Source organism: Pseudoliparis swirei, chromosome 10 (genome assembly GCF_029220125.1).
Source record: "Pseudoliparis swirei isolate HS2019 ecotype Mariana Trench chromosome 10, NWPU_hadal_v1, whole genome shotgun sequence".
NCBI lineage: Eukaryota > Metazoa > Chordata > Actinopteri > Perciformes > Liparidae > Pseudoliparis > Pseudoliparis swirei.
In genome coordinates this window covers 6,920,894-6,942,212 of record NC_079397.1, presented here as the reverse complement: position 1 = coordinate 6,942,212, position 21,319 = coordinate 6,920,894, and the positions used below count along the sequence as shown (strand labels likewise).

Here is a 21,319-nt window from a genome sequence, read left to right as displayed (position 1 = left end):
TCTTCAAATTTGAAATCCAAATTCCATGAAGTTACAAACAGTGTTTTGTTTACATCCGAGCCATAAAAGATACGACTTGTTTTTAAGAAACTAAGCTGCACATCCCTTGTGATGGATTGAACTACATTTAAATGCACGTGAGGAAGAAATTGACTGATGCGTTGTAGCAGCCGTTGTCACTCATTATCGTTCCGAGTCCTCCCGTCTCTAAAAACTTGTCAACAGTCTATTTAGGAGGAAATGATATTTTCAATCGACTCATGAGCCGCCGTGGTGGAGTTCTACTCTTTCAGAGTTTGACAGTCATCCTCTGGAACAACAATTGAGAAACACTTCATTTCCCTGCAGTTGAAAACGAAATTACATGGTAATGATTACAAATGTTAATTGCAGTAATCGGACAAGGAAAAGAAGAACAACAATTTAATTAGCTTTGGAACATAATTGCCGTCGCCCTAACGTGCACACACACACACACACGCTGACGGGCACCTACCTCTCTGTCTCCGTGCCCAGTGTCAGTTTTTCGGTGTCACGTGGCTCGCCCGGCGCTCTCTCCCGTCCCCAAACCGCCGGCCTGGACGGGCCTGAAGCGGGTCGTGTGAACACAGTGTGCCGCCGGGCTGCCGTACGTGGGCCGCACAGGCTGCTGCCTTCAGACCTGCTGAGGCTGTGTTGAAGAGCGCTGATGAGTCACTGTGATAATGCCTGCCTCTACAGATCTTGGAGCTCTCTGCTTTATTAACTGTTCTTGGTGAACCGTTTTAATTCAATGTTAATCCATCCAACACCTTTTGTAATATCAGAAGGATTTTACGTTCTGTTCTCTCTGTGTTGATTATTAAAGTACCACTGACACGTATAAATAGGAACAGGACACAAATACTCAAGTATTCATTCATCGCCTGATTTTATTTTTTGTTTTATTGTTTAAAAAAAAGAATAAATATATTAATTACTACCGAAGCTCCAAAGCCCTTAAAGATGTTATTGGGGTACGCCTTATGAATACGCACCACGTAGCACTAATTGAATACTTGAAGTGTTATCTTGTTGTCGATTTCTTCCATCTGCCTTTGGTCAATTAATTTAGCATTACTCACACACACACACACACACACACACACACACACACACACAGAATGCATCCTTCATGCGGTTGAGCCTCTTTCATACGTCTTATTTTGCCTCTCAGGGCCGCAGGAGAGCATCGGATTTGTCCGCCGTGTCCGTTCTCGCACATTGATTTCCGATCACACTTGAATTATTTTGGCATGAGGCCGATTATACAAGGGCTGCTTTGGCCATGCCTCGCATTCTGTCGTTAATATTGGCCTGTGTTGTCGCCATCCACATGCGTCTTCTTGGCTTTTGCATCTATTCTTGAGTTGTTTTCCGTTCTCATATGTTTGTGTAACCGCGCAAGATGTGTGTGTATTAGTGTAAGAGAGAGAGAGAGAGAGAGGGGCAAGAATATGAGTACACATAATGAATAATGCATGGTGTGGTTTCCTGGTCAGCGAGACCGACAGACGGTGGGGACGGTGAACAGCCCCTCGGGTCTTTTTTTTCTTCCTGCACCACATACTGTAGTTAAACCACGAGTGCAGAAGACGGCTGCTTCAGAGCCAGAGATGGGATCTGACCCCATCCATTCATAACTGCAACACTTTCCATCATATAAAAGCGAATTCCTCTCGTAGCATTACACAACAGTCCCACACACTGTTGCGTTTCCTTTATTTGAGTGGTATGACCCGGATGAGGCTTTTTAGCGGTTTCCACATTGCGGCAGAGTGAATCGTCATCGATGGATAAGTGTCACGGTGGGATTCGGGTGGACCCAAATGCACGACTTAGGAGACAATAATGCAAATAAAGATCCTTTACTGAGACCGTCGTCAGGAAGGGAACAGACAGACAGAATAATCAAACACACTGTGGAACGCTCGAGGACTTGGTCGGAAAACACAAGACAATCTGGCAGAGGACAAGTGAGGGAACCTAAGTAGACAGGGACTAATTAGGGAATGGGCAACAGGTGAGATGGGCATGAAGACCAGGTGAAGGTAATGAGGGACTAACGAGGGAGTGATCAGAGGCAGGTGAAGGGAGTTGGACTGACGAGATGGGAAGCAGTGAGACGGGATGAAAACAACTAATACAAAAAGGAAGGTGTGGAGCTAAACTGTTACAGATAAGTACGTTTGAAGTTGTAAATGTTGTTGCTTTCCATACTTGTGTTGATACAAACCTGGGAGACCCACTTTTTTGACGTGTGATCCGTTCATCCATCGCTGGTATCGAGGCTTATCTCATCTTATCTTGGTCACGAGTCCCAACGTCTCGCTTGGTGAATTGGAGTATTGGCAGCAACATTTCTTGGAGGTCGGGTTGCATTTTAAAATTGAGATACAATTTGCAATTTTAAGTCTGACCCTGAAACGCACCCCGTGAGCCTAATGCCGTTAAAATTAGTTTATGTGATTGAGTTCTGGCCGTGAATTCTGATGCTCACAAAATGCCCGTGTACACTGCCAGCGGCTAATTGGTGTCACGGAGAAAGTTCAGCTCCTGCGTCAGTTTGCAAACACAGCCTGTTTGTTTGTTTATGTGTGTGTGCGTGTATGTGTATCAGTGTCACAGTTGGGTGGCGGCGGCGGCTTCGTTCCTTGAAAATCGTGAATTAAAGCCTGAAGGTGAACAGAGCGTGCACACGCACATACATACACACACACTCATAGACATTCACACACACACACATTCACATCGACGGAGAGATAGATGGGCCTGAATAGAGATGGAGAGATGAGAGGAAGGGAGGAACCTGCTCACCGCTTTATCGCCCCAACTCGTTTACGAGGGCGACCTTGTGCTTTACCGCGTGCATGCTTGTGTGTGTGTGCCTGTGCTTGTGTGTGTCTGTGTGAGATGGACTTGCGACTTCACCGTTCACCCTGATAAGCATACCCTGGAAACGGGGCAAAGACACAGGCACACACTGTGCTCAGGGACCAATCCCCTTAGCCTTTTCCTCCACATGAAGGACACTGCAGCACTCTTCCACATCAATGAGGGCAATAGTATAATGCCCTCGTACACTTGCACTGTCTCGCACTCTCACTCACTGTATTCCTCTCATCTTTAATGCAATTTCTTCCTGCCTTTTTTCCCTTTTGTTTTCCTTTTCTTTTTTTCCCCCCATGTTGGTCTACATTTCTGCTGCTGTGCTATTCCCTTTTGAGGACAAGGCTTTTCTGCTCTCTGTGTGTGTGTGTGTGTGTTGCATTCCAAGACGAACACATTTCTGAAATTATTCTTAAAACCGGAGGCCAGACGACTGAATGTTTCATAATTAAGGCAGAGGTAGAAAAGACTTCTATTGTTGCTGCTGTCTTTGTTTTGAGGGAAATAGCCATAATACATATTGAATTTTGGTCCATCTGAGAATACTGCAGGCGGACAGCCAGATAGCCAGCGGCTGTTTTAATAGACATGTCATTACCTGTCAATATTTAGCTTCGGTACTTCCTTCTTTTTTTGGCTTTTATTTATTTTTGCTTTCAACTGTCTATTTTTCTAACAACAAACAACACTTCACCTGGTCAGTCAGCACGGTCCAGTCTGGAATTGCCAGAAATAACAAATTGAGGAAAAGGGTCACGAAAAAGAAAGTTGAGACAAATGAACACGTTGAATTGACAGTTGAGACATCGACTGTGTTATTGAATGCAGCCGCTCTAGTTGGGCTCACTCGATAGATCAATAGTCCCCCGACTGTTGGACCCATTTAAGTCCCGTTCTGGCTGTTTGTATTGCAAACAAGGAGGTCATATAATTGTCCCTGGTATTTAACTAATGTTCTACTTTATGTCTAATTAATTTATCTTGGACAATTAAATGTTGACTGTGTGGTGAGATTCTGGTTATTTCAGGGACATTTGAAATATGAAACTTGTTTTACTTTTGGACATAATAAAGTGATCGGAGTGACGGCTCTAAAGATGAGTCTTTGAATCGAGTTCTTCTTCTTCTCCCCGCGTTGTTGAGTTGATCCTCTTCGGTCAGCTGATTCTCCGTCTCTTGTTCTGCTTCATTTGTAAGGATTCTCTCTTCATTCACTGTTGTGGTCTCACCATTCCTTTCACTTGATCTGCATTTCATTTTCTCCCCACATTTATTTTAGTATTCGCACGCACGCAAACAAACACACTTCAAATATTGTTTTTGTTTTGTTTCCATTGTCTTCCAAACCCTCTGGCTGGCACCATTTCAGTGATTTTGTGCTCACCTTCTTTTTTGTGTTGTCCCCCTCCTTCCTGGCCCACAAGGAAAATACACACACACAATCCCCCTGCTGCGTCGCCTTCTGAGCTTCTGTTTATCTAAACACAAGTACCGCTTGACACTGTTAGCAAAATGCTGTGTGATTGGCTTCAAAGGCAAAATTAGGAGTCTGTTCAAATAAATAGAAACAAAGTAAATACATTCCTTTCTTAACGGAACACATTATAAAGCTTTCGTGGAAAAAAACCTGCTTAAATGAAACGATGGTTATTGACATGCAGAGCTAGATCAACAGCAGGATTTCCGTTGCAGTCTGACCCACACAGTGCTCGGTACTAGAAATGGTACGCGGCCCATGTCTTTCACTACGGGTTGTTTGGGAATGGCTCTCGGCCTCTAAGCTTTATCGATGCTCGGATTGATCCTATTCCGTTGATTGTGACATAACAGCGCAACATATTGACAGCGTTTACGCGTTGACAAGAACACATCCATCCATCTTTGTTACTCCACCAAGTTTACAGCAAACACATAGATGTCCATGTTGGCTGTAACAAAGCGCTTGTTGCAGGCCGGCGGCAACTGTATCTCTACTAGTAGCTTCTTTTACACCATGATGACTATATATATATATATATATATATTAATTATATGCAGAGGAATTATGTTCTCAGTCATCACTAACATACATGGGAGAGGGTGTGTGTAGGCAAGCGCAGAGCAGATACTAGGCTTTCAGTCTTTAATAGTTCCCTTGACAACACAGCGGTTGCTACACATCGACATAGAGTCCTCTGTAGGGTTTGAAAGACACACACACACACACACACACTGAAGTCAGCTGTCATGATAAAAAAAGAAAAGAAGAGCTGGTCACTCGACAAGCCTCCCGGTCTCTACTCTTTTCCTAATGTCCCCGTATCTTTCGATGTGTTTCATGTCAGTCTCCCTTATTTAGTTGTCAGTGTCTGGCCCCCTGCTGCGTAGGGGGCACAACTACCGAGACCTCCCCATCTCCTCTTGTCTTGTCGTTGACCCCCCCCCCCCCCCCTTCTGCTTTCACAAGACGCTCCTTTTATCCATGCGTGTGCACCTGGTGTGAGCGGGACTGTATCCTCCAAGATGTCAATGAATAAGCGCCAAATAAAGGCCACGGAGTGGAGAGATTTGAAGCGGTAATCCGCCGGCAGTTTACCCCAGCACAACGCCCTCACGCCCGCACCCGTATTCCCTTCTCAGCATCTCCTTCCAGCTTCCTTTTTCTGTCGTTCCATTTCTTTACATCCCCCACCAACAAGAGGAGAGGCTATCTCAGCGGCTGTGTCAGCGATCAGCATCTCTCTCTCTCCCCCCCCCACCCCCTCCCTCTTTTTCCAGAGGAGAGTCGGGGGGCCTAAAGGGAAGAACGAGCCTGGCAAAATCTTTTTTTTTTAAACCAACGGGGATTCAGCTCTCAGCTTTGAATACAGACAGATAAAGCTAATGGCAGAAGTGGGCGACAGGCAGAGGCCTGTGTGTGTGTGTGTGTGTGTGTATATATATGTGTGCGAGCATGGCTTCAAATGAGGCCAGCTATAGAAATGTAGTTTCTTTAAACCCCTCTGCTGGCTGAATCTCTCTGAATGTGCAGGGGTGTATGCAGGGGAAGTTCCAAGAAAGGCTGGCCGGGGCACTGCAGTTAAATAAATACAAATAAAATGCTTTTGGTGCCAGCGGTAATTTGAGGTTGCTGGTGTGTAAGTGTGTCCAGGAGGCTCGTGGTGATCAATACTTCCGAGGCCCACAATGCAGTCCATTTTCTCCGGGGCCATGTGTGCCTCTACTGAACAGTACGACGCGAACACCTCGCCATTCTACCCCGGCCAGAACTTGATACTTACTCGCCCCTCTCTTCCTTACAGTCGCAGACGCTGTAGTTTCCAGGAGCAGCGTTGTTGGACGCCATGGCCTCCGACACACCCACAGACACACACACACTCTTTCTGTTGCAGCGCCACATTGTTATGTCTGCCACCCCAAAGCAACTCGCTCTCCACGTTTGGCTCAGAATTGACACCCAATCACACATGTACATCTACGCACACACGCACACACACACACACACACACAGGCACACACACAGAGTTATTATCTCCTGGAACAATACTAATAGATGCATGCACTGCTGTGAGCAAACAGTTTGTGCCTCTGCTGCCAACAGAGTGGGAGGGCGAATGCGTGCCAAGTCTCCTCTACCCCGAGCCTCCTCTATTCCTCTCCTCTCTTCTTCCTCTCATTAAACTCGAGCCACCTTTCCTCATCCCCCCCCCTCTTCTTGTCTTTTTCCTCCCGTCTTTGATCGTTTCCCTCTCCCGCCTCCTCTTCAGACTCATTCCATGAGCTGCAGACTTTCCTCGTGTGAAACTCCCAGTGGAGCAGTGACTCTGTCGGGTTTCTGCTTCTCTGTTGCATGATGCGACTTACTTGTGTTCTCTTCCTCTCACTCGTGGCTCTAATCCCCCATGTTTACACTCGGCCAGTATCTCCGGCTCGCGACTTGGTTTGAAGTTTGATTTTGCCGCAACAACAAAACTGTAATTGACGGACAAACACGAGGCGGCCTGCGCATGCCGGTCTTTGATGTGTCTTGTCTCGCACTCCGGCTAATTAAACACGACCAGAGTGTCGAGGGGAGAAGAGCAGTATAACTCCATGTCTAATTATTGGCTCCCCCGTCAGGCAGGTACTCTTCTATCAGCCGGGCCGGCGAGGTTGCGCTCGGCTCGGGGCCGCACGGTAGCTCTCATTCAATTTCTGGGTTCTGAAATGCCAAACACTGCCCTTAAACCATTATTGCTCGTAGAATAATGGAGCTTTTTAAAACATGAGAATAAAGTATTTAAAATACATCATCCCCAATGCCCAACCCACTTCGCATATGTAGCTTTCGAAATGCGGATCTCTCCTGTTCGGTTCGCCTTTTCAATTTCCTTCCTTCGACCGCCATAAGTCTGTCCCTGTATGTCTACATATGCACAGTTTAAAGGATCTTACGTATTTGCATTTGTTGTTTCATTCTCCGTCTTCAATGACTAATATTTAAGTTCATCCCAGTGCAGCTCTCGAGGATCTCATAACGTTACAGTAACAAAGTGTTGTCTAGTTGTCTGACATGACAAGCAGCTACTGGATTAAAATTCCGTAGCTGACATTTCCTTTCCAGGACGGCATATGCTGAGATCATTTTCTTCATGCGGATGTGGCGTCGTTAGACTGGCACAGGTTCACCTGCAGCGACTCCTACACGAGCTTTTTCCCGGAGACCGCATGCAGTCACACGTCTGTAACGCCAAGTGTTTTTCCTTTGAGCTGAATCCCGTCTGAAGACATGACCAAAAACCCATTTAGACATGAGACGGTCCCTGCATGTGTAAATGAACATGATGTTGAAACAAATGCGTCTCCGACGACGGCACACAAACACACTCACGGACCACTCCACAGCGCTCACTCTCCTCCTCCTCCTTACGCTGAAGTCCGTCTGAAGTGGATTTGAAGCCGCAATTAAAGGCAAAAAGGAACGAGCTAAATGTTTACAGTCTTGAGCCGTTTCACTGCTTCCGAAGATCTGCCAGCAGGCCCGCATCCTCTTCTGTTGAGTCAGAGCGGTATTTTACGAAGCACTTTCGGGTGCGTCATTCATTGAAACACGACTGGGACCAGCACCTGGACCCCGCCGCCTCATGAAAACAGCTTCACCCTCCCTTTCTGTTCGCAAGTGTATCTTCTTCCACTCGGATCAAGTAGCCTGAACACTTTCCTGATGCCCTTTGCCAAATAATACTCACGTTGGAGGTTTAAAAAAAAAAAAAAAAAAGACCACTACCCACAACGCTGTGAGCCTTTACTTGTCCGATGCTAACAGAGATTAGCGATTTGATTTTGCTTGATCTTTAAAGATCGTCGCCGGCTCACCTGCACGCGCTCGCCTGGACGCACGCGCGCGGCAGTTTGCTGCAGCGGCGGAATAATTCTGCCACCGCGTGTAAACCGCTTCAGCCCCGTGGACGCTCTCCGCGGCTCGTCAGCGCTTTTATCTCGACGCTGCTCTCATGTGCCATTCTGTGCTCTGCACTGCACGTTTTCTCGGCCAGTCTAGATAGATAGATAGATAGATACTTTATTAATCCCCAAGGGGAAATTTGTCGTCACAGTAGCAGCACCAATAAACTAAACACATGAGAATAAAATATAAAAAACAGGGATGAAAGATATAGATGTATACAAGTAAAATATAAAATACAAAATGAAGTATATATATGTATATAAAATGAAACATATATGTATATATATATACACACACACAAACAAATATAATACAATGACTGCAAAGTATACAAAGTAAAATATAAAATACAAAATAAAATATATATGTATATATATATATATACACAACATATATGCATACACAAATACAATACAATACTAATGACTGCAGTGTAAAATTTAATTAAATATAAAAATATTAAATATAGACAGTGTGCAAAATGCAAAGTATGTGTAGTGTAAATGAAATGTGTGTGTATGTGTGTAGTGTAAATGAAAATGAAATGTGTGTGTACATTTCATTCTGTTCATTTCAGTCTGACATTAGCTCGGCGCTTGTCGTCTCGGAGTCCGCATCAGTGTAAATTCATGAGCCTGCAGCGACTGCAGAGCGACTCCTGAGCCCCCCTTAATGTGTCAGATAGGGGCTTCTTATCTTCGGCAATCACCTTTTCAATTCTCCTCTTGCTTGTTCCCCATCCTCCCCCCTTTTCTTCTCTTTTTTCCCCCACTCCTTTTCTCTTCTGCCCACTTCTCTCGACGCGTCCTTTTTTCAATCTAGCCCCGCCATCCATCCTAAATCAGGGTGTCATAGATAATGTGGCACCCTTGCTATCCACCACAGTTAATTCTCTTCCGCTTGTCTCTCTTTCTCACTGCCTCCTTACTCGAATGTTTTGAGCAATGAGGGAGGCCATTTTGTCACCCCAATTCCACCCCTCCACAGTCACCAACATTGTCTCCACCCAGACCCGTTCTTGCCCTAGAAAAGATGAAATCCCAGAACGCACACTGTAACCCCGACACTACTTTCTTTTCTCCATGTTACATCAGTCTCCTTGTTTGTAAGAAGTCATCCTTTATCCTCGCTTCCCTCAGACTGTACATGCAGCGAGAACGCACACATGTTCTAATCATCCCACTGTTCCATGTGCCTTTTCTCATCCATCGCTTTCTGTAGAGGAGCAGATGCGCTGTGTGTTGTGGTTGTTGATGGTCAGCACAGTTTGCTCTGTTAAAGCCTCCCCGTGAAATGCCACAACGGTTTTTACTCGAGACGGGCAGAGTCAAGGAGCTTGTGCTCGTTTCACTTGTATATGTCGAGGAACAACATGTTATTTCAGTCTGAATCTAACGGACTGTGTTTCCGTATGTTCGTGAGCTTGCGGATGGGGGCTGATCCCGAGCCCGGTCTCCTTGGTGATGCTGCGCCTGTGATCATGATTTCTCTGCAGGTCGTACATCTCAACAAAAGCAGTGAAATTAATGTTCAATGGCGTCATTTATTTTTTGTGTTTGTGTCTTTCAGTTTGTGTGCACCCTGAAAAGAAACCTTCCTTTTTATATATCTTGATTCCCCATTTGCTGCTCTCAGTCGACATGATTCATTACACACACACACACACACACACACACACACACACACACACACACACACACACACCTCAGCCTCAACTACGAGACGGGATCATAAATGTAAGGCTTCCTGCACACTGGCCGCTAAGCAAACACCGGGGTGTTTTTCACCCGCCACAGGGCGATAAAGTCTCTCACGGGGAGTAACACACTCGAGTGGTCCTCGACGTGGCAGATGTAACCATCGAGGCTCGCTCTGAGCAACAGCATCGGTGTACATTTGACCACGGTGTGTATCGAATACAATCTGCCGGCATGCACCTGACAGCCTCCAACCGTGTAGCCTCGGCAGCACTGGAAAAACAGATATATTCTGCTTCTGTTGACCTTAGTTACATCAAATCGTACCACCAGCTGGTCACTGGAAATGGTTGTTTACATCAGTTTTCACACCGTCAGTCAGTAGCACCAGCAAACATCAACTTGCTTCCCGTCCACCAACCGCTTCCACGCCGTAACCTTCTTGCTTCGTGTATTTCAAAGCAAATGAACATGTGCACGGAATCTCTATTTTCAGTATAGAAAAGATGATTTATTTCATGAGCAAAGACGAGGCGATTCAAGCCAAATGTTGACCGTAGGCCGAGTAGACCCGACTCTAAATCTCTCGTCATAATGAGCACGGCCTTCATCGCTGCATGGATGATGTGCAGTCTCTACCGTTTGCCTCCTCATCCAGTCCCTCTTTATTTGACATTGGGACCGAGCGACTCTCGGGCCCTGACTCATGTTGACTCACGAGGCTCCTAGGCCTGCTGAGAATAGCCTCCTGTCTGCTCCACTAGCACACTGGCTAGTGCTCACACAATGTCCTTTGCCAGTGCACAGTGGAGCACGCACTCCTGGCATCAACGAGGGATGCAGGTTCTGCAATCGATCGTCCTGCAACAGTGTTAATTATCAATAGGCAATCAATAAAAGCTTTCAAAATACAAGCCCACGAAAACCACCGACATGGGCTGTACTTGCCACATTGATACTCTGCGAATAATAAAAGTGATTTCCAACATGAAAATAATGAAAGTCTTTGTGGAAAAAAGTAATCGGATGGAACAGCATGCAAGCACTTTTTTTCTGTTAAAGGAATGGGAACCTTAATAATAAATAATAATGCATCACGCAGATCAAGCCGAAAATCGGCTAAGACGCACATTTGATCCTTCTCGTGTTCAGGTCCCTTGTGTTCTTGCTCTAATCCATCGTCACGCGCTCTGATCAAACACGGTGTCGTGATCCTGAGTGGTTCAGTGCTGTGAACATTGCATGAGCGGAACCACGGTCATAAAAAATATGTGCCATCACATTTCTATAATCTTTTCATTTAGACCTGACCGAATGCAATTTGAGATGTTTTTGTTTATAGCACGCCCTGTGACTGAAGTAGGCTAAGTCCCAAAAGTGCACATTCTGGTGGCTCCACTGACATGACGGCTTTAGTTGATAAATGGCTGATGCAATTGAGATTATATTGGTCATTTTAATGGAAAAACACTTTATTACAGAAAACCTCTGCGCCTGAGTGCATAATAATTCACAATAAGAGAGAGAAAAAAAAATCTCATTAAGAGATTGCATCAAAATAATTGTTTTTTAAAAATTCCTTTTTTAAGTCGAGAACGAGCTCCTTCCTCCTGCTGGATGGCAGTGAAGGAGTGTTGCTTTTTGCTGCTGGCTTTACGGGCTTTGGCCTGTAAAATTCTGGCTCTCCATGAAAACACGTACACATGCACGCGGTCGCACTCTGGCGGTCCTCGTCCCGACAGTTTCATTCGCGCTGACCTCTTGATCCTCCTTCCTCTCTGCCGTCCCATTCACCGCTCTCCCTTCCTCAAGTACCCCCAGCGGTCGAGTCCATCGATGGTATCGGCTCTTCTTATCTGCTGCACTGTGCTCTGATAACATCGAACGCTATCCTTTCCACCACCACCACCACCCCCCCCCTCGTGGTGCAGTCCTGGCCATCCACCATGATGCCCCGGCTATATATCCCCCCTTCCATCTGTAGCTGGCACTCTTGCATCACATTTGCTCTGCGTACTTCTTTCCCCGAGTGCCTTTGCTCTCTCACACTCGCCGCTTTGCTCTCCCCTCTTGTTGCAGCTCTCCCTCGGCTTCTTTGTCTCTCGTTTTCATTTAATTTTAATCAGATTTGACCGTTATGGTTTTATTATCTTGCTTTCTGTTTTTTTCCCTTCATATCCGGTTGCCGTGGCCTGATTCTCCTTTCATACCCTTTCCCATCACCTCTCACTTCTCATTCTCACGTCGATTTCTTTTTGTCTCCGAGAAGCTCTGCGATGTACAATCAATCACCTGATCCAGCCTCGCCATATTTATCTCTGTGTATCTTGTGTTCTCCCCAGATGTCTGCTCTTTGCTTCTTGGACCTGCTCCCTGTTTCTCACCCCGTTTTCTGTTTTGGCTAAATTCCTCACTCTTGCTCGCTCCCTCATAACTTCTTACCCACAATCTGTCATGCTGCCCTTCCCACTTAAATGTTATTTCCTCCATCTCGATTCCTATGCCACTTCATCTTCTTCCTCCCCTATCTCCCCTGTACCTTCCTCCTCTCACTCTAATCTCCCCTTGGCTCTGTGAGCTGTGAGTAAATAGGTGCATCTTGCCTTTCAAATGGCTTCATGATTGCTAATGAAGCACACACAAAATGACTCTTGAGGAGGAAGGGACGGAGGGAAGGAGTGTTTCCCATGGAAACAAGCCCTTCGGTGGCTGCCTTGCTGATTGGCTGATTGATGACCCTGTAGCTATGTTGACTGATTAGTATGATGGAGCCTTTTATAGCACAGTGCAGCTTAATACGTGACCACATAGCACGACAGGCTGTGGTGTAGCGTAAGCCCCATCCTGCTGTCCCATACTGAGGCACACAAAGTACAATATGGCGGATGATGGAATGCCATCACGCAGCCTAATGCTTAATACAGTGCTTGCATCTGTTCATACAACGGCTCACAATCCATTTAACCCATTTACGCTATGCATTGATACGCAACCGACTGATCCGTTCTCGTTTTGACTTTCCTCTCGTATGTTTCACATTAGAGACGATTAGAAAACCGCTGTTTGGCTTTGCGTAGCTTGGATGTTAAAACAATTCAAAGTTAACCACAGGAAGGCATGCCATCTAAGAAATGAGTCAGCGCAGTGACACGGGGTCAGCGTGGAAACGGGTGCGAGTATGAAATGTGGTTCTGTTCTTCGGTACTTTGCCTTCATCGGGAAGCTGATAGTAGAGAGGCTGGTGGGACATGGTGGGGGAGAGTGGGTGGTATGACATGCCACGAAGGTCAGCCGCCGCAGTCAAACCCTGGACATTGCAGTTATGTGGTATACACCTTTACATTACATTACATGTCATGTCATTTAACAGATGCTTTTATCCAAAGCGACTTACAATATGTGCATTCAACATCAATATACACCTCAACCATTCGGGTACCGGGCTATCCCGAAATGGCCATACTTAATATTAATTTTAAATGCATCATCCTGCGCTCTCTCTCTTTTTCCTTCCGTTCCCTCCATTCCCTTTTCCACGTGTTCGGCCACTGTGAAGCTCTTTTTGTTTCCTTGCTTCCTGTTGGATGTAGCCCAACACCCAACAGATAGCTGGCGCAGCAGACGCGTACATACATGGGCAAATACCGACGGACATACACGTCTGATCTATCGAGCTCGTTCGTGCACCTGCAGAAAGTTGGTCAGTATTTAAATGGCTGGCTGAGTCATCAACAGACATCGCAGGACGGGTAGGTCGGCGGATAGAGGACAGCTGGTCGTTGATTTGGTGTGTTTTTTACCTGACCAGTGTGGAAAGCACTGGTTACACTGCACCAGGTTATTTCACCCCAATTCGATGACCCTTGGTATAGAAATATAAAAATCTCTCTTTGGGATAATGAACAAACACTGATGAAGGTGTGATCTCTTTGTATGTAACCACGCCGGGACCTAAAAGTCTTTATTGTTTTGCTTTTTAGGGACTAAACATTTTCTGTCTTTCCGTGCCAGATCTCCTTGGCCCCAAAGATCACACACAGTCCAGTGGGGCAGCCTCTTAAAAGGTTTTCAAGAAGAAAACCGGTGCTTTGCTCCTTTTCTCCAAGCAATATATTTTTATGCTGCACTGCACACTTTTGGCACCCATGTTTTTTGTTTACTCCAAACATAATTTCTACTCATTGGGATCATCGTATCCATCCCAGCCTCCCTATGGAGCACAATGTGAGATGACGTTTAAATTATACATTTACGACAAATGCTCCAACACCGCATGTGTTTCCAAGCGTAAGATATCCTCGGAAACAAAGACATGTCCAACAAAACTGACACGAGACGCTCACCCTCCTCAGCTGTCCTCTTTAACCTCCGTGTCTCCATGTTGCCCTCACAGAGCCACATATCATTCTCCTCGTCTGACAGCCTCCACCACAGCTTAAGCACACGAGGAGCTCTCAGCTAACTGCTTCACTGTGTTTGTGATGTGCCATGTCAACCCCTCTCTCATTCATATTCAAAAGTTGTCCTTTAGTTTCTCAAATGTTAAAACTCGACATTGTTGGAGAGGCAAATCCAGATATGGTTCCTGTGGCCCTCTCGGTAAACGAGAAGCCACAGACCCTTACATGGTCTCTTTTTTGCAATATTTCGTTCTGGTATGTAAGCTGGTGCAGTCCGCTACACGACGAGGAGAAAGCTGACTGCCGGTCTGATAACGTCACACATCTCTCAAGGCTGGTTATTGTGTTTTTTTAAATTAATATTTGTGTTAGTTTACTTTAAAATTGTCCAGCTTCATAAGGGTTAATGAGAAGGTCGTATCTGGGTTGGATGTGCTGATTATGGTCCACACAGCTTGCAATCTCTACCATGGAGTTCTTTTGTAGTATTCTCTTTTTCATCTCTCACCCACATGTTGCCCACTCTAAACATGTTGGTCGGTTTTTAACTGATATGCTCTTCTATGGTGGTTCACACCACCTTTCTTTCTTTTTGTTCTATCATTCCACTTTCTGTTTTTTTTTACTCTTTCCACAGTTTTATCAGTAAATAAGATTTACAGTGACGACACCACGGCTTTGTCTTCAAACCCACTCACTGTGGTTTCCAAGAACAAACCGGACCACCTGACTAATACATGCGTCCTAACCATTGTATGCTATCTCTCTTTGTTAGGCAGAGAATTGGTGGGCTCTATTGTGATTGAGAGGGGTGATATCCGTGGAGATGAAAAATGCAGTTAACAGCAAGACCCAAATGCATTTGTCACCATAAAAAGCCCCATACTGATTGATGAAGGCACAACAGCTGGCATTGCAATGAAAAGTGAAATGAGGATCTATATTTTTTGGCAAAGTGCAAGACAGTCTTCACCCAAACAGTACTTCACCTTAATTTATCACCATTTTCACTCGTTAGTTACATGAATAATAATACCAGTTTGTAATGTGTAAAATGAGATAGGTAACACAATCGGTTTGCATCATTGAACAGCATTTAGTAATGAGCATTTCAGTTCACATGAGATGTTATAGTAGCACTGCTACACTTTTCTGTGGACACACCATTGCTTCATCTTTTCACATCTTAAAGCATTTTATAGAACTTAAGAAAATGATACACACACTTTTCTTCAGCCACATCTTGATGAAGCACTACGACACTCATTGGTGTAAAATAGAAACTGAACAAACTCTTCTGTTACATATAAAGCATATCATAGTAATAGGACTGGTTGAGAGATTAAAAAAACCAAACACCATCCACTTCTGCATTGTGATTCATTCTGCCTGAGTCATTCAGCACTCGTAGGGTTAAAGTATAGCTGCAGCGTCTTACTGCAGTGTCTAAAGCATTTGGCTGATCGTTACAGTATACACCAGGAGAACAAATGAAGAAAAAAACATCTCTTTCTAATAACTTCTCTTTTTTTTTTTTTTTTTTCAAAAATCCTTTTTATTGCATTTATAACATTTGGCACAGTACAAATTCTTGGTGCTTTTACAAGATAAACCTGTAAAGATCGTCACTGACCTTTTTTTTCCTCGGTTTTTGTGAAAGAAAGTCTTGTCAGTATAAATATGTTTTTCTCATCACTGCATTCTCTGTAGCATGGTGTAAAAATCACACAGAATGCCCCCTTTTAAAACAAGACTACCCTCATGTGTCAAAGTCAAGACAGCATCTTAAACAACTCATTGTTTTAAATAGAAGTTACAAGTTAGAAAATAGTTTCAATTTCTTTTTAATATATGTTTCTCTATCACCAGCCCATGGTAGTTTCAATTTGTCCATATATATATTTATTTATAAGCATGTACAACAAGAAATCATCAGTCTTTTTAAGTTTGCACTCTGTACAAAAAAGCAGTTCCTGTCCTTTTTTCGTTGTGCATTCTATTGCATGAGTTTATGAGGAAATGACGAAGGGGGCGGGAGAAAAGGAGTGGGTGGGAGCTAGGAACCTCGGGGAAGGAGTGGCAGCCTTTTGGGGGGTCTTTTTTAAATCTGAGTCTCCTGCACCTTCTCCTTGGTGTGAGTTTTAATGGCAAAGGGCTCAGCCATTGCTGTGATGGTGCTGGGCATGGTTCGAGGCAAAGAGTTCCCAACATTGTTGTCTGTCCATTTCGCTCCATGTTCAGTTGGTTTAATGGTGTTGTATTTGGGCTTCAGGGTGCTGTAGTCCATTTTATTGGGGCTGTAGTCCGCTTTGTGGGGACTGTAATCAAGTTTAGGTCTCTGAGTGTGTGGACTGAAGTCGGACGTGTAGGCGCTGTAATCCGCTTTGTGGGGACTGAAGTCGGTCTTGAAGCCGCTGTAATCAGCTGCAGTCATCTGGGCGGTGTAAGGGTCCCTGGCGTTGTAGGGACTGTCCGTTTGAGATCTCTGGGCATTGTAGTCTGTTTTGGGTTTGGGTTGAGTGCTATAGTCGGGATTAAATGGGCTGTATTCAGGTTTAGGTCTGGGATGAGTGCCAAAGTCTGGCATGAATGGACTGTATTCAGCTTTAGGTTTATGCTGTGTGTTGTACTCCGATTTTAATGGGCTATAGTCATGTTTAGGTTTTGGTTGGGTGCTGTAATCTCGTTTAAATGGGCTGACGTCTGTTTTCTGCCTTGGTTGAGTGCCATACTCTGGTTTGAATGGGCTGTATTCTGATTTAGGTTTGTGAGTGCTGTAGTCCTGTCTAAATTGGCTGTAGTCAGGCTTTGGTTTATGAAGGCTAAAGTCTGGTGCCGATTTTTGAGTGCTGTAATCTGGGATGTATTTGTGGCCGCTGAAGTCCGTATTTGGCTTGTAAGTGGTATACTCAGCCTTCGGCTTATGAAGGGTGAAATTGGGCTGGGGTTTGTACTCGACCTTGGGTTTGTGAAAACTATAGTCAGTCTTGTGGCTGATAAAGTCCAGTTTGTGTATGCTGTTATGGTCCCGGATTTCAGGCAACGTGAGGGATGTCTCTTGAGCTGCAGACGCTGGTGGAGGAAGGTCTTCCTCATCCACCTGGATAATCTCCACAGTGCGAGCAGCTGCCACCGTGCTCCTCTGCTGGTGGCGCTTTCTCAATTTGTAGAAGGCGATGAGCATCACCGCAGCCATCAGTGTCACTGCTACAAAGCAACCTATGATGATCTTAGTGGTCCTCATCACTTCATCCAGGCTCGGGCCAGGCCTCCCTGGTTTGCCACTGGCACCTTGTAGTCCTGGCACCACAGATGTCTTGGCTGCTCCTGGGGGGCTGTTGGTGCTTTGCAGCAGCACCGTTGGCGTCGAGATGAAGACTGGCTGAAAGACGGAAGGGGAGGCAGTTGTAGTTGTTGTCCCGAGGCCTATCCTTCCGCCTCCAGCGACCCCAATCCCTGGTGCAGCAGCTGTAGTCGAGGTGGTTCTAGGCTTGGGCATCTCAGTGGTTGGCCCCAAGACCTCCACAGTCACCGTGGTGAAGTAACTCAAGTTGGACGTGTTGAGCTCAGCCGCACTCACATTGAGGTAGGCCGAGGCGTTGGAGTTCCCCGCTGCGTTGGACACCATGCAGGTATAAGTGCCTGTGTCTACAGGCAGGACATTTGAGAAATTAAGGGCACCGTCATTCAGGATTGATATTCTCGGATAACTGGAGGCATGTGTCAGGATAGTCCCATTGGGTAGAAGCCAACGCACTGAAGACATTGAGGCTGTGCGGCAACGAAGTTCAGCCACTCTCCCCGCCGAAATGTTCAGGTCCCTCGGTGCATCGGCAATGAATGGTGCAGAACATTGGGTTGCAGCACCCTCACCTCGGTCCACCTCAACCAGCTGTCGCCCTTTCATGCTGACAGGTGATTGACAACGTCCACAGCAAGTCGAGTTAGAAGGGATGTACTCCCTTAGCCAGCGTGCTAACCATACAGCCTCACAGCCACAGTTCCAAGGGTTATGGTGGAGATGGAGCTCCACCAGGTACCTGAGCGGTGAGAACAGATCATGTGGCACAGCGCTCAGATTGTTATGGGCCAGATTAAGCTCCGCCAATGAAGATAGGTCATCAAAGCCATTGCGCTCTATCACTGTGATTTGTGAGTTCATCACCCATAGCTTTTTCAGTGAGAGCAGGCCATTGAAAGAGTCTGGCTTTATCTCTGGGAAGTGATTCTCAGAGATCTCGAGCTCCTCCAGGCCCTTGAGGGGACTGAAATTTGGCATCTCCCCCCTTATGTTGCACATGCCTAGGTTGAGGTACTTGAGGTTTTGTAGGCCCTCAAATGCTCCTTCTGAGATGTACTCCAATTTCCGTAACTCTCCCAGGTCCAATCGCATGAGGGAGGGCACCCGGTTGAAGGCGTAGGAGGGGATACTCTCGATGGGGTTGTTCCTCAGCCACAGCTCTCTTAGTTTAGACAGGTACTCAAAGGCCCCACTGGGCACCACGGTCAACCGGTTGTCAAACAGCTCCAGTGTGTTGAGGCTGGTGAGTCCATTAAACGCGCCCACCTCAATCTGCCGTATGGCATTTCGCCCAAGCTGGAGCACCTCAAGGTGGTGCAGGTGGCGGAAGGAGTCAGCCTGCACCGCCTCGATGGCGTTTTCCATTAGATTGAGGTGCCGCGTGTTGGTAGGAATGCCGGGGGGCACACGGGTGAGGCCACGTCGCGTGCACACCACCTTCCCCTGCTGATTACTACAAGAACATTGTGGTGGACAGCCCTGGGTTCCCTGAGACACTGCCGCCCCCGCCAAGGCCAGAGAGGCACTGCTCCACGCTTGCGCCATGAGGAAGACTACACAGAGCAGGGCGGCTTTCCTGGCACGATGCACAGCTACCCGCCCCAGGAGACTCATGATGTGGCACGTTCATAATTCAGCATCATCTGGGGGGGAGGGATGTTTTTTTTTGTGTGGTGGTGTTTGGGGCCTGTGGGGATCAGGGAAAAGTAGCTGGTTGGTTGTCGTGTTCTGGTGACCAGAGCTAAGAAGTCAAGGGAACTGAAGAGGACAAGGCGAGAATGAGTTTGTGGGTGCTTGCTCAGAGGCAAGAGGGCTTGAACTATCCTCAATGATGTAATCTTTTGAACTGGTCAGGGGTAGGAGAAGGGAGTGTGGAGAGGGCTGGCTTTTCTGAAACGTGTGTATGAGTAGGACATGATGATAAATTAACCAACCAAAAGCCGTATCACAAGGGTTACAAACTGATGTAAAGAGGGGTTGAAACGCTAGACACCTACCTCAAGTTATTATAACAGGTCCTTGAACTGATTTATAGTTTCCCTCCTTTTTGCAATCACAAAGAGCTGTGGTGTTCACACCAGATGCATGTATATCCCAAGAGCAACAAATTAAGCCTTTTTTTAAGTATTTGCTCTGTCAAAAAGAGTATCAATGCCAAAGAGCTTAACCACGACGAGCCCTTTTGTAAATCCACACATCCAAAGACAAAGGTTTGAAAGGCCCTGTTGCGAGTGTTTTTCCCTTCCTTTTGTTGTTGTTAAGAAAAAAAAGAAAAAAAGAATTGCAGATAGGAATCCAGTCAGGCTCCGAGAGCAGCAGTGCTCCCCTGCTCGCGTCTCGCTGTTGGCTCCTCTTCTCTTGCTTGTCCTTGGAATCCGACAGTTGATCCGCCTGCCAGACACCTTACCCAGGTCTCCATAGCACAGGCGACAACACAAACACGCGCACAATTTTTTTTTGTTGTGTGCACCAAAAGCCAAGAGAGAAAGGACAAAAAGAGGAGAGTGGGTGGGGGTGGGCTTGAAGAAGGTTGAATGAAAATTCCACAGTCCACTCAAATGTTCTGTGTCTTTTCGTTTGCGATGGTTTGGAGGTGAGCTTGACAAGCCAGGGGGAGAGAAAAAAGCCCCCCTCCTCTCTGTATTCCTCTGTTCACTTTTTAGTGGTCAATCAGTTGGTCGGTTGGTCAGTCTGACAGCCCTTCTCCCTCTCTCTCTCTCCGCTGCTCCCCTTTTCAATGTGGCGTCGTGTCCACTTGATTTTTTCCTTCTTCTTTTTTCTTTTATCCCTCTCCTCTTCCTCCTCCCGGCAGCGCTCGGCGGTGGTTGAAAAGAATACGCGACTCACACCGGCTCAATTAGCTTCTTCCTCCTCTTAACTAGCCAGACGCTCGAGCCTCGGCAGCAGCGGTGGCGAACGGCAGCGATTGCAAACCCACACGCATCATCCCCGCCAAGCACACACAGCTGCAGCCTGCCTCCCTTGCACTTCCCAATAATCCGTCAATTTCTTCCGAGGGGGAGTGGGGCGGGGGATGGACCGGGGTGCTGGGAGGAGTGGGGGGTGTTGTAGCTGGGTGGATCGAGGTGGGCTAAAGGGAGGAGGGGTGGTGCGCAGTTTCTCCTTCCTCGCCGGCTTGTTTCTTCTCGTTTTCCCAATTTTTTTTTTCCGCCTCCTCTCCTCGTGGTGATCAGCGGCCCCCCCTCTCTCATGCAGCGTCCGACAAGGGAGAGGAGCAAGACGGGGTAGCCGAGCACCGGGTGAGCGTGCGGCTTACAGGCGTGACGTTAACGGTAGCGCCGATGTGGAACGGATCCGTTGTAGCAGCAAAAGAGAGAGCTTGCGCCGGCTTGGATATCTCTCTCTCTCTCTCTCTCTTGCTCTCGCTCTCTCTCTCGCTCTCTTTTGCGCTCTCTCTCTCTTGCTCTCTCCCTCTCTTACACACTCTCTCTCTCTCTCTCCCAGCCTCCCCCTCCTGCTCTCTCTGCAGTGTCCTGAGGTAGCTGGATGAGCTCAAAGCACTCAGACCTTTTTAGAGATCTACCTCTTCAAAAACCAGATTGCTCCTGCTGTCCTTGGCTCCTTTATT

At 46.4% G+C, this 21,319-nt stretch overlaps 2 protein-coding genes across 2 annotated transcripts in view; one reads left to right on the top strand and one right to left on the bottom strand.

The window, feature by feature from the left end:
• Positions 1–21,319, top strand: part of snd1 (staphylococcal nuclease and tudor domain containing 1) — a 172,088-nt gene that overhangs the window by 57,396 nt on the left and 93,373 nt on the right. The window lies entirely within an intron of this gene.
• Positions 15,369–20,869, bottom strand: lrrc4.1 (leucine rich repeat containing 4.1). The gene has a single exon (XM_056424295.1). It carries the CDS (start codon positions 19,342–19,344, stop codon positions 16,531–16,533), a length of 2,814 nt encoding a protein of 937 aa, XP_056280270.1. The 5' UTR covers positions 19,345–20,869; the 3' UTR covers positions 15,369–16,530.

Coding starts and splice junctions, on each gene's coding strand:
- lrrc4.1 (XM_056424295.1), bottom strand. CDS start 19,344: ATGAGTCTCCTGGGGCGGGTAGCTGTGCATCGTGCCAGGAAAGCCGCC.